At 36.3% G+C, this 15,904-nt stretch overlaps 1 protein-coding gene across 2 annotated transcripts in view; it reads right to left on the minus strand.

The window, feature by feature from the left end:
• Positions 1-15,904, minus strand: part of LOC120089385 — an 86,301-nt gene that overhangs the window by 35,220 nt on the left and 35,177 nt on the right. For both annotated transcript variants that reach the window (XM_039046836.1, XM_039046837.1), the window contains 5 exons: positions 13,444-13,612; positions 13,256-13,354; positions 12,992-13,069; positions 4,094-4,153; positions 3,820-3,977 (listed from right to left, as the gene is read on the minus strand). In XM_039046836.1, coding sequence (XP_038902764.1) covers positions 3,820-3,977; positions 4,094-4,153; positions 12,992-13,069; positions 13,256-13,354; positions 13,444-13,612 — 564 coding nt within the window. The remainder of the gene's footprint in view (positions 1-3,819; positions 3,978-4,093; positions 4,154-12,991; positions 13,070-13,255; positions 13,355-13,443; positions 13,613-15,904) is intronic.

A 15,904-nucleotide genomic window follows, 5' to 3' on the forward strand; every position in this document is an offset into this window, starting at 1 on the left:
CCCTTTAAAAGATTCCAATTATCTTGGAAAAAAGCCATGGAGAAACTATCTGGACCCAGGGATTTATTCCCATCACTCCCAAGAATTGCTTTCCTAATTTCATCTAAAGAGAACGGAACCACCAGCTCCTCTCTCTCCTTCTGCAAAATAGGAAACCAATCAATCCTTTGAATAAACAATTTTGGAATGACAACAGGACTATAGAGGTCAGAGAACACCGATAGAACCACCTCCTCAATATCCTTGTCACAACTTGTTCACTTCCCATTGCCCTTAACCAAAGAATCTACACAATTCTTATTCCTCCTCCCACTAGCCACCCTATGGAAAAATGCAGAATTATAATCCCTAACCTAATTCCCTTTCATCTTTTGGCTCCAACTAATATTCTCCTTCCTAATCATATCAGCATACTCCTCTCTCAGAGAATCTCTCTCCTCTTTCAAAGCAGGATCCAGACGACCCTCCATTTCCTTCAAATCAATCTCCTCAACTCTATTAATGATTTTTTTCTTTTTGATTTTGACATCTCCAAAAAACCTCTCAATTACAAGACCTAAGTCTGATGTAAGAAGAATGGGGTTAATTAGGTAATAGTCTAGGTTAATACCCTTTTTAACCCACTTGTATTAAAAATTTATAAATAGGAATAATCCCCATCATGTATGGAAAAAAAACTAAATAAATAGTACTTTTCCTTCAAGAATTCTCCAAGATTCATAATCTACATCAAACTTTCTTCTCATTGTTCGCTTAAAGAACAAATTGAATGTTTGACAGCACAAGAACACATTTATTGGAGGGAACGATGTAAGCTTAAAGGGCTCCTCGAGGGGGATGAAAACACTCAATTTTTTCATCGTTTTTTTTTTTTCATCACTGAAATCCTTTCTCGGGATGGTAAAAGCCTTTTGACGAGAGGTACTATTGAAACTAAATTTTGTGATTTCTGAAATGTTGTCCTCGGTTCCTCCCGACTAATATCAATTGGAGCCCCATTAGTAGCGACCATGCAGCAGATCTTGACAACCGTTGTCTAAGGAGGTTTTCAAGGTTGCTTCCTCTTTAGCTGCGTGTAAATCTCCTGGTCCTTATGGTTTTGCTGCAGATTTTATTTAAGTTTTCTGGCCTACTTTGAAGCAGACATTATGAATATGATCCATGATTTTTCAGATGTTGGGATTATCAATGCTTTCTTGAATGAGACTAATATTTGTCTAATCCCAAAGAAAATTGATTCCAAGTCAATCTCCGACTACCGTCCTATTAGCCTGATCCCATGTGCTTATAAGATAATTGCCCATGTTTTGTCCATTTGTCTAAAGATGATCCTTCCATACACCATTGCTCCTAATCAACTTGCTTTCATTGAAAATAGGCAGATTCTAGATGCCTCTCTCTATGGCTAATGAATTGATTGATGATTGATCTCAAAATGGGAAATGAGTGGTTCTTAAGCTGGACATTGAAAAAGCTTTGACTGGATTTCTGGATGTTGTTTTTCAGGCCAAGGGTTCTGGATCCACTTGGAGATTGCGGATGCATGGTTGTATCTCTATACAAATTTCTCAATTATTATTAATGGTGAGTCTCAAGGTAAGATTTTTCCTTTTTGAGGCATTAGACAGGGAGATTGTCTCACTCCTTTTTTATTTATCTTGGTTGCTGATTGCCTAAGCCATCTTATGGACCGTAGCTTATCAAAGGGTCTTATTGAGTCTCACTCTATTGGTTACTCGTCTTTTATCCTCGAGCCATTTACAGTTTGCTAACGATACTTTGCTCTATTCTACTGTTGACCGTACTACTTTACAACATCTTTTTGAGGTTATTCATTTTTTTAGAAGACCCTGTTTTATCTATTAATTTCTCGATGAGTGAGCTTTTTGGGATTAATCTTTCTGGCCCTGCAATAGAATCTCTCTTCTATTCTCCTACAAAAATTATTAAGAGATCGGAGAAATTGATTCGTGATTTCTTTTGAGAGGGCACTGGTGGTGATGATAGCATGCATAATGTCAATTGGGAAACTACTCGACGCCAAAATTGATGGGTAGTCCTGGTGTTGGCAACTTTTGTGGTCGAAACTCTATCGTTTCCATTTCCATTTGTTGTTTCCGTTGTAATTTGAGTATTAGAACGTCTCATTATTGGGATATGGTGAAGGTGCTATGGGTGTGTCAACCTAGTTGAGATATCTGTGTGCCCATGTTGATCCCTCGCTTTTCGTTTTAATTTTTGGAGCATATCTTGTTTCTTTGTAATTCAAACATTGGCCTCTTTTGGCCAAATGGATTTAGCAATTTCTGCACGAACAGGATGCTTTGTGGAGACAGCTTGTTGTGCCAAGTACTATTGGACCTTGTTCTATGTTTTTGGTGAAATCTCTTATGCATGATTTGGTGCATAAGGTTAAACCTCTTGTGAAAGACTTATATTCTGCCATTTCGATGGACCATTTCCCTAAGAAAATTTTTAAAAAAAAATTATGGGAGCTTACTCTTGGTGCAATTAATACTGCCAATCATCTTCAACAGTGTATGCCATATATGTCTACATCTCCATCCTGATGTGTCAAAGCCATTTTAAATCATTTGCCCATCTTTTTTTCACTGCTCTTTTGCTTCTTGCATCTAGCATATCGTTTTGGAAGCCTTTGGTAGTTCGCTCGTCCAAATAATATTTTTGATAATCCTTGCATCTCTTCTGGTGGGACATCCTTTTCTTGGTACAAAGAAAATGGTCTAATTGGCTATAGTATGAGTTTTCTTTTGGACTTTATGGAGCAAGTGCAATAACTGTCTTTCTTTTTCAGTTTTTCATAGTTTCATAGATTTGGTTGTCTACAGCTTTCAATTGGTGTAAACTAGACACCCTTTTAAGCATTTTAGTGTTTCTTATTTGCTTTCATTCATTCAATAAAATATTTCTCATCTAAAAAAAAATATTAAATGTTCTTAAATCACCAATTAATCCAAAAGCTTAAGCTTGTGGGTGAAGGAAAATTTAATATCGTATCATCTAACATTCCCCCTCACTTGGAGGGTTTAAAATATGGAGAAGACGCAACAGGTGGAAATCAATATTAAATGGGGAGAAAATAACATTGCAAGGGTTTGAACATATGACTTCCCAGACCATCTAAAATCACCCTAACCCAAAAGCTTAAACATATAGGTGAAGGCAAATTTAATATCATATCATTTAACAAACGTTTTAAAGCACCAACAACAAAGAGGAACATTTCTAAACTTTGTCGGCCTTCATTAGATTCTTCTGTGTATTTCACTTTTCAAATTTAATAATAAAGCTACCTTAATATTGACCAGCACTTTGGTTGAGGATGGGAGATTTGGTAGCTCTTTATCAAGGTATTATAAGAAAGCTTCGTTAAGGAGAAGTGATGGAGAAGGTAAGTCCTCTGCAGGTGTATGATATTATTGCATAAAAAATTCTCCCCAACCCTAAACCCAGTAATGCCGATTTGACGACTATAACCTTCTTCTAGTTTATTTATCTAACCTCCTCCCCCACCAGGCTTTTGGGCCCTCCTCTGAAACTGAAAGACATATTTTTCCTCAAAGATGTTCTAATCAGGGTGAACCAATTAATAAATAATAATAAAAAAACTTTTCATCGTGAAAGGAATTAAGAATTTCATATTCAACATGCCTGACTTCAATTTTTCCAACTCAGAAGAGAATGCAAAAATTCAACATGATATTGCACCCAAAGATTCAGAATTACAAATTTCAAAGGTACAGTGTTTTCCACCAATGTCAAGGCGAATAAGAACTGGAGAATAGAGACACTGCTTACACGCATTTTGCTGGCCAAGCTCCTTCACATAGAGATGATAAAAAACGAACAAATTCCACAAGCCTGAAAGGGAATTCACCTTCTAGGTCATAAAGTAGACATCGAATAGGACCATCAGTGAAACTCTCTCTGTCCCAGAACTGAATGCAAAGTGCTTCCTGCAATTTTTATGAGCAAAAAAATACAGACAGAAAATAATCAGCAAATGATGTAACGAGAACAAGAAGCAAAAACTACAGAATGATCACAATCGTTGATCATTATACATCCAAACCTCCCCACGGTATATATTGCAAAGTATATCCAAAATTGAGCAGAAGGTGGTGTCCTCCATCTGCAATACAGATAAAGCCGGATTTTTTTTTTAAAAAAAAAAAGTGTATTGATGTAATATAGCATTTAGAGATTGGACTCTTAACCTTACTCAACAAAGTCTATTACAATTTAATTTTACAAGAAACAAGAACTTGTATTGATCAAAAAAAGGGCAACCTAAGGGCCGAGATAAGAGAAACCCATCAAAAAAAAAGGAAGAAGAAGAAGGAGGAGGTTCTTGTGGTTTGCACACCAACACCGATGTACTATATATTAGCCCAAAAGAAATTCTCTATAACGCTTAAATTAACGATTGATCCAAAAGCTTAAGTTGATGAGTAAAGGAAAATTTAGTGTCATAACAGCTAATACTCCCCCTCACTTGTGGCCATGAAATATGACGAAGACCCAACACAAGTAGAAATAAATTTTAATTGGAGAGAAAATAAAGTTGCAAGGATTTGAACAGAGGACCTCCAAGACCAATTGCTTTGATACCATCTTAAATCATTGGTTGACCCCTAATAGTTGAAGGCAAATTTAATATCATATCATCTAACAATAACTGACTTGTCCTCAAAGATCTATCTTTACGTAAGAGCCAAAGAAGCAACACCTTTCAACATCTTATTGGCCCCTAATTAATAAATTCCAAAGCTAGGTTGCTTTGGGTTAATGGGTTGAAGCTATATTATCAAATTTGTGGTGGGAAAGAAATCAAAGAATTTTCCATGGCAAAGAGGAATTTGGACTTTCCCAAAGACTTTCTTCAAAAGTTGTCTCTTCCCGAGATAGAAGGAAACTCTAAAGTTTTATTGGAAAATAATTTTATCCCGCTGGACAAGAACCAGTTAATTCAGCCTTCATTTTCCCCAAGTTTTAATGGAGTAGATTTATCTTCAGCATTTAATTCGGTGGCTAATAGCCCTAAAATTTCAATGACAGAGATATGAATCTCAAGCTCTCAACACTCGTCAAAAATTACAAAAGCCCTTCTTCAGCAGCAGTTTCTTGGCTTGGGATTTCATGTCATGGGATTTCTTTTGCTCGACATCAAAGTTGTATTTAGACTCCTCAGCAGCAGTTTCTTGTTCTATCAAGCTCAAAGTTCGGATTTCTTCCCTTATCAACATTTGGTTTGCTGCAGCAGCTGTTTTATCCTCCTATAGCCTTGATTTTTCAGCAATCATGCTTAGTGGGTCTTCATTAGTTTTAAATTCGACCTTTGCAAGTTTTTCATTTTTTTTTTGTTTCGGGCTTGTTCGAGTTTAAGTGTTCATTTGTGTTAGATATTATGTGATTGGCAATATTTCTTTAAGTATCACAAATGTTACTTGAGTTATCTCTGCATTTGTGGTTTTCTATCAAAGGGATGTTCTACGAAAATGCAAATTCTGCAAAATACTTTCCTTATCGGGTTTTTCTTTCTACATCATTATTTGCCAATTCTTTTCCTTTCCAGTATGTGACTGTTATGGAAGTTAGGGTTGCTCAGATCTCTGGTTCGAGTTGGTCATTCTATCTATACGAGAGCAACATTGAAAGTGTATCAATCATGTAAGGAGAGAGTTGCATCACTTGGAGACATACTCCAATCTGTTTACTTTCTGTGTATCGTGATTCATCTGAGAAGGGATTCTCAGAGCTTAAGAGGAGCTTGTGTCATTCCAGCACAGGAAACTTTGCTCCTAGAAGGAAAGATACAATTCAAGTGAGAAGGAGTCTCACGACTTGAGGGGAGCTCAAGTCTTACAGAGAGGGAGTCTCGATCTTAGGGGGAGCCTAAGACATTCTTCACTGATACTACTATTTAAAGGGAACTTAAGTTTCCGTGAGAGGAAATCTTAAACCTAAGGGAAGCCTAGATGCACGGTTGGGTGATAAAGTTGTTCGTGAGTCACTGTAATTGTGTTATCATTACAAATAAGTACTACGTTGTAACTGCTTATCATTGGTCTTAGTGAAGTTATCTTTCCTAGGTACACTACCTCCCACACGTAGATGGTTTAAACGAACTGGGTTACCAATCTCTTGTGTTCATCTGTCTCTTGATTATTTTTTGTAATAGTTGTGTAGAATGTTATAACATTGTAGCTAACATAGTTATCTTGCAGTAGTCAACTCCTTTTTTTATTTTCAATTAGTATCAGAGCGGGTCACCATTATCTCCAGTGTTGTGATCCGCCCTCTCAAATGAAAGGATTAAAGGAAGGAGGATCTACTACACGTCCTCCTGTATTGGACGAAACAAACCATGCATACTGGAAAGCAAGGATATCAACCTTTTTAAAATCCTTAGACAACAAGTCCTGGAAGTCCATTATTGTTGGTTGGACCCCATCCTCAAGAGGACGAAGCCTCTCTTAGAAACTCACAAGCCATAGATGTCATATTCATGGTGTTGATAAAAATATCTTTTGATGATCAATACGTGTGTCTCTGCTAAAGAAGCCTGGGATATTCTTCTTGTTGCTCACGAAGGAACATCCAAAGTTAACATATCTAGATTGCACATGTTGGCCACAAAGTTTGAAGCTCTAAAAATCGCAAGAAGAAGAAACTACTGCTGAATTCAATGTCAGATTACTTGACATTGCAAACGAATCATTTACCAAGGGAGAAAAGATCTCTGAAGACAAACTTGTCAGGAAAATTCTCAGATCGTTACCTAAGAAGTTTGATATGAAAGTCACTGCAATAGAAGAAGCCCAGGATATCACCGTAATGAAGGTTGATGATTTATTTGGATCTCTACTTACCTTTGAAATGTCACTTGGTGACAAACCTAAGAAGAGGAACAAGGGAATGACTTTGCAATCCTCAATTGAAAAGCACTCATCTGAATCAATAGAGAAGACCGAAGAAAATCTTGCTGATCCAATCTCCTTACTGTCAAAACAGTTTTTTCGCATGCCAAGAAGTTTGAGAGGAAATCTAGTTTCCACCCCAAGGATGGCCAAATCGGGGAACAGCTCTGGATTAAATGTACAACAAACTCAAAGATCAAAGAATGATTCTGACAAACTAAATGGTAATGGTATGAACAAAGATAAACAGTTTGGATGTCGTGAATGTGAAGACTGATGACTGTAAAGGCAAAACAAGACTAATAGTGACCAAACAAGAGTTAGGTACTATTAGTCAGAATGTCCGACATTTCTGAAGAGGCAAAACAAGAGTTATGTTTTGTCCTTGTCTGACGAGGAGTCTGATGACTGTAGTGATCTAGAAGAAGATGTCAAGGCCTTTGTCAGTTGCATTTCATAAATAGTTCAAAGGAGAAAATGCCTATCGATGAATTTGTTACAATAAGGATTGATGAGGATTCCCATGACTCATCTATTGCAATGTCCTATCATGAAATTTACAAGCAGAAGTGTGAGTATGCTAAGGCTCTCAATGTTCAGAAAGCAAGAATTGAGCCTCTTATTGTTGATAATGCTCACCTTATGGAAGTTATGTCAAATTTGAAACGTGAACTCGATAAAGTCAAATTAGACAAAAAGTCCATCAGCAAATCTATTAGAATGTTAAATTTTAGAACTATTTGTTTAGAACAAATCTTGTCTGAAGGCAAGTCTTCCAGAGATGTTCGTGGTATTGGCTTTACTGGTTCCAGGTCTCACAATAGACATCAAAGTTCAGATAAAGGGAAACAGAAAATTGTGTTTGTTAGAGAGCAAGAAACATGAAAAAAATGCTCAACCAGAATGTCCTACTTCTAGTCACTTTCAAAGCAAGAATCATTCGAGCAAAGAGTAGTGGATCTATCACTTATGTGGAAAAAGAGGCTATATTAGACCCTACTACTACGAGTTGTATGGCTACCGGAGTTTTGAACATAACTCACAGTCATTTGGTTACTTCAATAGTAGAAGATCTCATTCTCCTATAATGAAGCAAATTTAAAGTAAAAAACAATCAAAATCTCTGTAATGTTGTACTTACATCCCTTAGAACTTCAACCAAACAGGATCGATTCTTCAATAGTGGTTTTTCTCGACATATGACAGGAGAAAGAAACTATGTTACTGATATTCGGAAAGTAGGATCAGGACAAGTTACATTTGGTAATGGAGCAACAGGGAAAATCATTAGAAAGAGAACACTAACTATCCTGGTTTGTCAGTGCTTGAGAATGTAATGCTAGTAGAAGGCCTGACTGCAAACTTGATTAGTATTAACCAGTTATGTGATCAAGGGCTGAACGTGAATTTTACAAAAGAAGGGTGTGTTGTCATGGATAATGCTAAATTTTTTGTCATGACTGGTAAGAGATCTTCTGACAATTGTTATTTATGGACACCTACTGATTCTCAGCATCAATGTTTTGTTTCTAAGCATGATGAAACTACTTTATGGCATAAACAGTTGGGTCATGTAAGCATCAAGGCTATTCGATAGGTTGTTAACAAAAAGGTTGTGATCGGTATTCCAAATGTTAGTGGTCGAGGAAGAATTGGAGAGTGTCCAAGTAGGCAAGCAAATAAGGGTGTCTCACAGACCGGATCTTGTAATTGTTACAAGTCGTGTACCTAAACTAATACACGTTGATCTTATGGGACCCATGCAAGTTGAAAGTCTCGATGGACTCTGGTTCCTTGCCCTGAGCCTGCCAATGTTATTGGTACCAAATGGATTTTCAAGAACAAGTCTGATGCGAAAGGTGTGGTTACAAAAAACAAAATTAGATTGTTTGCTCAAGGATACTCTCAAGTAGAGGGTATTGACTTTGATGAGACTTTTGCACCAATGGCTCGACTGGAAGCTATTAGACTTCTTTTGAGTATTGCATGTCTTCTGAAATTCAAACTCTATCAGATGGATGTCAAATGTGCCTTCCTAAATGGGTACTTAACTAAAAGGGTCTACGTCGAGCAACCCAAGGGATTTGTGGATCCTATGTGTCTAGATCATGTTTATAAACTCCAAAAAGCCTTGTATGGATAGAAACAAGCCCCAGAGATTCTGACGGTGTTGATGTGAATGAAAGTCTGTACAGAAAAGTCTTTTGTATCTTACAGCTATCAGATATAGCCTTTGTCGTGGGAGTGTGTACAAGATATCAAGCAAAACCAAAAGCTAATCATCTGCTGAGTGCCAAATGAATCATCAAGTACATAAGTGGTACCTCTGATTATGGTTTTTTGTATTCTTTTGATACTAATGGCTCAATAAGGCCATAAGTGCAAGGATCAAATCACGAGTTCTTCTCGAAAATAGCCTATCAACTAGGGGCATTTTTGTAATTTCTTGTGTACCTAGGGCTTCCCATTGTCTATTTATTTGGTCTGTTCCCTTGTACTTTATGTATCAAACCAATAATAAAATATAAATCTCAATAGTGGTTTTTTTCCCTATTCTAGGGTTTTCTACGTAAACTGTGTGTTTGTTTCTTGTTTTCTCTTTTCATCAATTCTAAATTGTGGCTTCAAAGCTTGCAACCACTAGGAAAAAGATGTAACTTCTTAAGGGCAAAAAAGTAAGACTTAGGTGCATAAACACAAGAATTCAACAATAACAGTTCAATTCCTAGACAAAACCACCAAGCTAAACATTAACCAAAGGAGAATGAGATGAAATTGATTTCATCTACAAACCACATTTTGCAACCAAAATAGAGAATTTGGCAAGAATTATGAGTGACAATTCTGCTTGTAACAAGTGTTTGATGAAATATTCCACCATGAATAACATCTGGAACCTTCAACTTACCTCCATTAAGGGACATTCAACACTACATTGATTTTATATCCGGAGTCTCACTTCCACATCTTCCCCATTACAAAATGAGCCCATCCGAGTACAAGCACTTCATGAAATTATCGAAGACCTCAAAAAACAGCATATCCAACCTAAGCTATGCCTCTATGCTGTCCCTGCTCTATTAGCCCCAAAAAAGGATAGTAATTGGCGCCCATGTATTGATAGTCGAGCTATAAATAAAATCACTATCAAATACAGATTTCTCATCCCTAGAATAGGTGATCTCCTAGACCAATTAGCAAGTGCTCAAATCTTTTCCAAAATAGATCTCCATAGTGGCTATCACCAAATTCGAATTAGGACAGGGGATGAATGGAAAACTACATACAAAACCAACGAAGGCCTCTTTGAATGGTTGGTTATGCCATTTGGGTTATCAAATGCACCTAGCACGTTCATGAGACTCATGAATCAAATATTCCTACCATTCTTAAATAAGTTTGTCGTTATTTACTTTGACGACATCTTAATTTATAGCAAGAGCTCAGAGGAACACTTATCACACTTACAGGATGTCTTCTATATCTTGACACTCATCAATCAGTCATTAATCGGAAGAAATGTGCTTTCTTAACTAACAAAATTTCTTTCCTTGGTTTTCTTATTAGCTCTAAAAGAATTTAAGTCGATCCTCCCAATACCATCCACAGTCAAGGAGGTACAATCATTTCTAGGGTTAGCTTCATTTTATAGAAAATTCGTAGAAGATTATAGCACATTAGCAACTCCATTAACGGATTGTCTAAGAAAGGGGAAGTTTACTTGGAATCAAGAAACATAGGATAGCTTTAACATAATTAAAATAAAGTTAACCACCCCCATGTTTTAGCTTTACCAAACTTTTGGAAGCCTTTCAAAGTTGTTGATGCTAGTGGTGTTGGAATAGGAGCAATGCTAAGTGAACCTCGACAAAAATGGACCACTTATGAACAGGAATTATACGCCTTAATAAAAGCCTTACAATATTGGGAACACTACCTTATAGGTAAAGAATTCATTCTACTAACCAATCATTATTCCCTCAGGTTTCTTCACTCACAAAAAAATATTAGTAGGATGCATGCTAGATGGATAACATTTATCCAAATATTTGATTTTGTAATAAAACATACCTCAAATAGCACCAATAAAGTAGCTGATGCTTTAAGTAGAAAGTCATCTCTACTAACTCTTCTCCAGGGCACCATCACAGCTTTTGATCACCTACCCACTTGCTATAAACTAGACCCTGACTTTCATATAATTTGGCAGCAGTGTGATACACATTCTGCCCCTAATGATTATCATTTGTTTGACAATTATCTCTTTAAAGGTAATTTGTTATGTATACCTCAAGGGTCCTAAGAGAAGCCATCATACATGAAGCTCATTCTAGTGGATTAGTTGGTCATTTCGGTCGAGATAAGACCTATATAATGTTGTCTGAAAAATTCTTTTGGCCATAACTCAGAAAAGATGTAAATAATTTTGTAAAACGATGCTTTGTATGCCAAACAACAAAAGGCCAATCTCAAAATACTGGATTCTATACCCCACTTCCAATTCCCCAAAACATTTGGGAGGATCTCTCTATAGACTTTATCCTCGGTCTTCCACGCACACAAAGAGGGTTTGATTCTATTTTCATTATTGTTGATAGATTTAGCAAGATGGCTCATTTTATCCCTCGCAAGAAAACCTCCTATGCTTTAAATATTGCTCAAATTTTTTTTCAAAGAAATCGTACGTTTACATGGAATTCCCAAATCAATAGTATCTAGCAGAAATGTTAAATTCATGAGGTTTTTTCTTTTTATTGGAAAAGTCTTTGGAAGAAGTTAAAGTTCAGCTCAACAAGCCATCCGCAAATAGATGGTCAAACTGAGGTGAAAAACAGAACATTGGGAAGTCTACTTCGATGCATCTGTGGAGAACCACCCAAAAAATGGGATCTTGCACATCCACATGCAGAATTTGCATACAACAATAGGCAAAATAGATCAACATGGAAGTATCCCTTTGAAATTGTTTATAGTCATCATCCTAGATAAACTTTTGACCTCACTAATTTACCTTCTTCTGTTGACAGCAACCTAGAGGCAGATTACATGGTGGAAAGAATTCAAAGGATACATGAAGAAATTGTGAAAAACCTAACAGCTGCCAATACAAGATATAAGGACAAAGTTGATGTTCATCGAAGGAAACAAACTTTTCAACCGGGAGATCTAGTCAAGGAGTACATCAAAAAATCAAGACTACCAGCTGGAAGTTCTTCCAAATTAACCAACAGAAAATTCGGCCCATTCACAATACTAAAAAAAAATTGGAGAAAATGCCTTCCGGATAAATCTATCTACATCTATGAACATTAGCAACACATTCAACGTTGCTGATATTTTTCCCTACCATGCTCCTGATGAGTTTCAACTTTCATCATAAACTCGAGGATGAGTTTAATTCTCAGGGGGTCGAATTAATGTAGGAGCATTTTGGGAATATTTTGTAATTTCCATTTATATTAATTTGCAATTTTAACTTGTTTTCTTTTTAGTGTAGGTGTGAAAACACCCTTCCCCTTTGAGTCTATTTAAAGGGGTTTTAGGATTAGAATTAGTTAGGTAGTTAGGTGTGAAACAACCCTTTCCCTTTGGATCTATTTAAAGGGATCATTGTCTACATTTCTCTCTAATCAATAATACTCTACTTCAAGATTTTCTCCAAGATTTTGAATCTACACCAATAACCTTCTACCAGCATAGACTTCGAAACCTTTCTACTTGCTACTTGTTCTCAAGCAACCTTTCCTTTCTCTATTTCAGCTTTTAAGGTTCTTTTCGATGTAGTAGGAATGCAGGATTAATGTCAAGTATGTTGGGCCTAGAATTTTGTAATTTACATTTGTGTACTAGGATTTTCTGTCCTTTGTGTTTGTATGCTAGGTTTTCTGTAGATTTGTGTACTAGGTTTTTTTTGTTTCCTACCACTAGCATAGACTAGTGTACTAGTTTTTTTTTTTTCTTTTTTTTTAGATTAAAAAATAAAAGTTTAATTTTAATAACAAAACATCAACCTTTCTATGCAAGCATCATATTAAAAACAAAACATGTACCTGAAGATTAATTTCATAAGAAGCAATAAATGCAGAAATAAAGGTTCTCAAGACACTTCGATAGCCAACAATAAGTCCCTACAAAAAAAATGAATACATATAAAGCAAAGTATTAAACAACACACAGATTAACCAACCTTACACGACAAAATATAAACTAAAATGAGTCATAATCATGCACAAAGCAAACGAGGGCAAAGAAGCTGGCAAATTCGTTCATTAACTGGATAACAATAAGAAGATTATTGAGTAAGGGTAGCATACTTCTGATTCCTTCAGTAAATCACTGTGAAGTATATCAAGAAAATAATTGAATGCTGCAGAATCAAAAGCCTGACGAACATAGCCAACATGATCAATCTCCTGGGGATGGATAATATGTTAAAATTGAAGTAGTATGAAGTATCCAATAAACTCTAAAACAACCCAGCACTTTTTACGGACCCACATACCAGCAGTACATTGTGTTCCTCTTTTCCGGGAAGTGAGGATATTAGGCACAAAAAAACTGCCCATGTTAGTAACAATGGACCCGCTTCTTTTATTTCAAAAGCATTCAAACTAGAGACTATTGCATCCATCTCTTGAAAATCGGACGACGTAAAAACTGAAGCACCATGCCTGAGGAATGGAAAAGTACTTCATGAAAAATGGAAGATAAGATGGAGAGCGAGACTTGAATAATTCCATGAAAAGTTGAGTTTCTTGTCAAAGAAAAGAATAAATCAAAAAATTAAAAAAATAAAAAATAAAAACAGGAGAGCGAGCAATGACAAAAAAAAAAAAAAGGATAAACAGCTACACAAAACAATCAAATAACCAATTGCCACAAGTCAGTGCCTCTAATTCTTCTCAATTGGTAAAGAGTTTTTTTTTAAAAAAAAAAAAAAGAAAAAAGAAAAAAGAAACAACTTTCCATTTTGCATTGATATATGGAAAGGTAGGAAAATGTTCAAGGTCACAAGTTTCCAATAGGAACAAAAACAAAAGGCAATACAGTAACAAAGAAATATGCCCACAAATTCAAGATAAAACAATATAGAACAAACAAAGCAATGAATAACACAATCAAAAATCAACCTAAAGTGTCAGAAGCCTCTTATGGTGGAAACGGTAACAACGACACATGGGCAGAAATCTCCGATTTGCAGCCCTTTTGCCAAACAAGTAAAGCCATTAATAGAAATTTCCAATGATGCACTTGAAAGGATACTTCCTCACCGTGTCCTGATATGAAAATAGTTTGCCCTAAGGCAGTTCAATTCCCTTACTCCCACTCTCGAGAAATACTAGACTCAACCAAAAATGAAAAATATGAAAGAGAGAACAACCCTACTCTTTTTTTTCCCTGATATCCATGAGTGTCCATGCCAACTAACAAACACCTCGATAATCTCACAAGACAACCTACCTGACCCTACAATATTTAGGTGTTAAAGAAACTCGTAGGATATTAAATCCTAAATAGAAGGCTACCATAGATTGATCCCTTCCAATGGTCCCCACACCTAACATTCTTATTCCACTGCCTCACTCCCACGTAACTAACTACTTGTTTCCTTGACATGACCCTTTTACCCCTCCTCTTATATTGAATACAATTGGGGAAGAGGCCCAACATTACCCTCCAAATCAAGATTAACCTTGTCATCAAGGTTGAATGATGGAAACTAACACTTAAAGTCATCCATCTTGATGTGGTAGGATTAGAGTAAATTAAAAAAACTTGGTTAAATCCTTGATTGATTAGGATTATGATTAGTTTTCTTAGCCCCACAACCCAAAGCGACGAAAAACAAATAGAATTTGCTACAAAAATCGGCTAACAGGGGTATTCCTACGTATGAGAACATAGTAATGGAGAATGTATTGATTAGGATTATGATTAGTTCCCTTGGTTTATTAGGATTATTATTAATTTGTTTGATGAATTAGGATTAGGATTAGTTTAAATTACAATTCTCTATAAAGAGAAGAATTGTCTTCATGTAATCATAATTTTTTATTCATGATAAAGACTTTGATTTGATTCTTAGAGAAAGCTCTCCTTTTATCTCTTTAGGCTACATCACATCCCCAAGTTGCCTCATCTTCGGGTGATCCTGCCTAACTAACAAGCATTTGTGTTGAATTTGATCGGTATCCAAACACCTCCTTGTGATCAGCTATCCATTCAAATTTATCTAATAAGACTAGTGGCCCATCCTGAGCTTCCTGAAGACTACCCAAGGCCCGCTTCAGTCAGGAGATGTGAAATACCGGGTGAATGGTCGCCTCACTTGACCATAGGCCCATTTCGTTCTACAATCTGGTACAGCCCAAAGTAATTAGGCGTCAACATCTCGTCTCTCCATTTAATAAGAGAAACTTGACAGTACGAGCAAAGCTACAAAAACACCCAATCTCCTTCAAATTCCTTTTTTTCCATTTCTTATCAGCAAATTTCTCAATTCGTTCTTTAGCAACCAGCAAGTGTTCCTTCAAATCCCCTAAAAGCTACATCCCTATCATCCAAACTAGCATTATCGTCTTATACTCTCCAAATGAAAACAAAGGAAGGTTGGCAATCACTGCTTGAAATGGAGTTACTCCAATCGAAAGTTGATACATCGTATTGTACCAATACTTGGCCCAATGCAACCACATGAGCCACTTTTTTGGCTTTTCACAACAAAAGCATCTCAAAATTCAAATAAGTTTCTACACATTTGTTCACCACTTTCATCTGCCCATTCGTCTGTGGATGACAAGTTGAACTCTTCTTTAGTTTAGCACCCGCCAATCGAATGAGTTCATTCTAGAAATGACTCAAGATAATCTTATCTCTATCTGAAACAATCAATCATGGAAAACCAGGGAAACTTAGAAGAGGGGTTAAAAGGCCATGACAAGGAAGCAAGTAGTTAGTTACAT

Source organism: Benincasa hispida, chromosome 10, assembly GCF_009727055.1.
Source record: "Benincasa hispida cultivar B227 chromosome 10, ASM972705v1, whole genome shotgun sequence".
NCBI classification, from domain to species: Eukaryota; Viridiplantae; Streptophyta; class Magnoliopsida; order Cucurbitales; family Cucurbitaceae; genus Benincasa; species Benincasa hispida.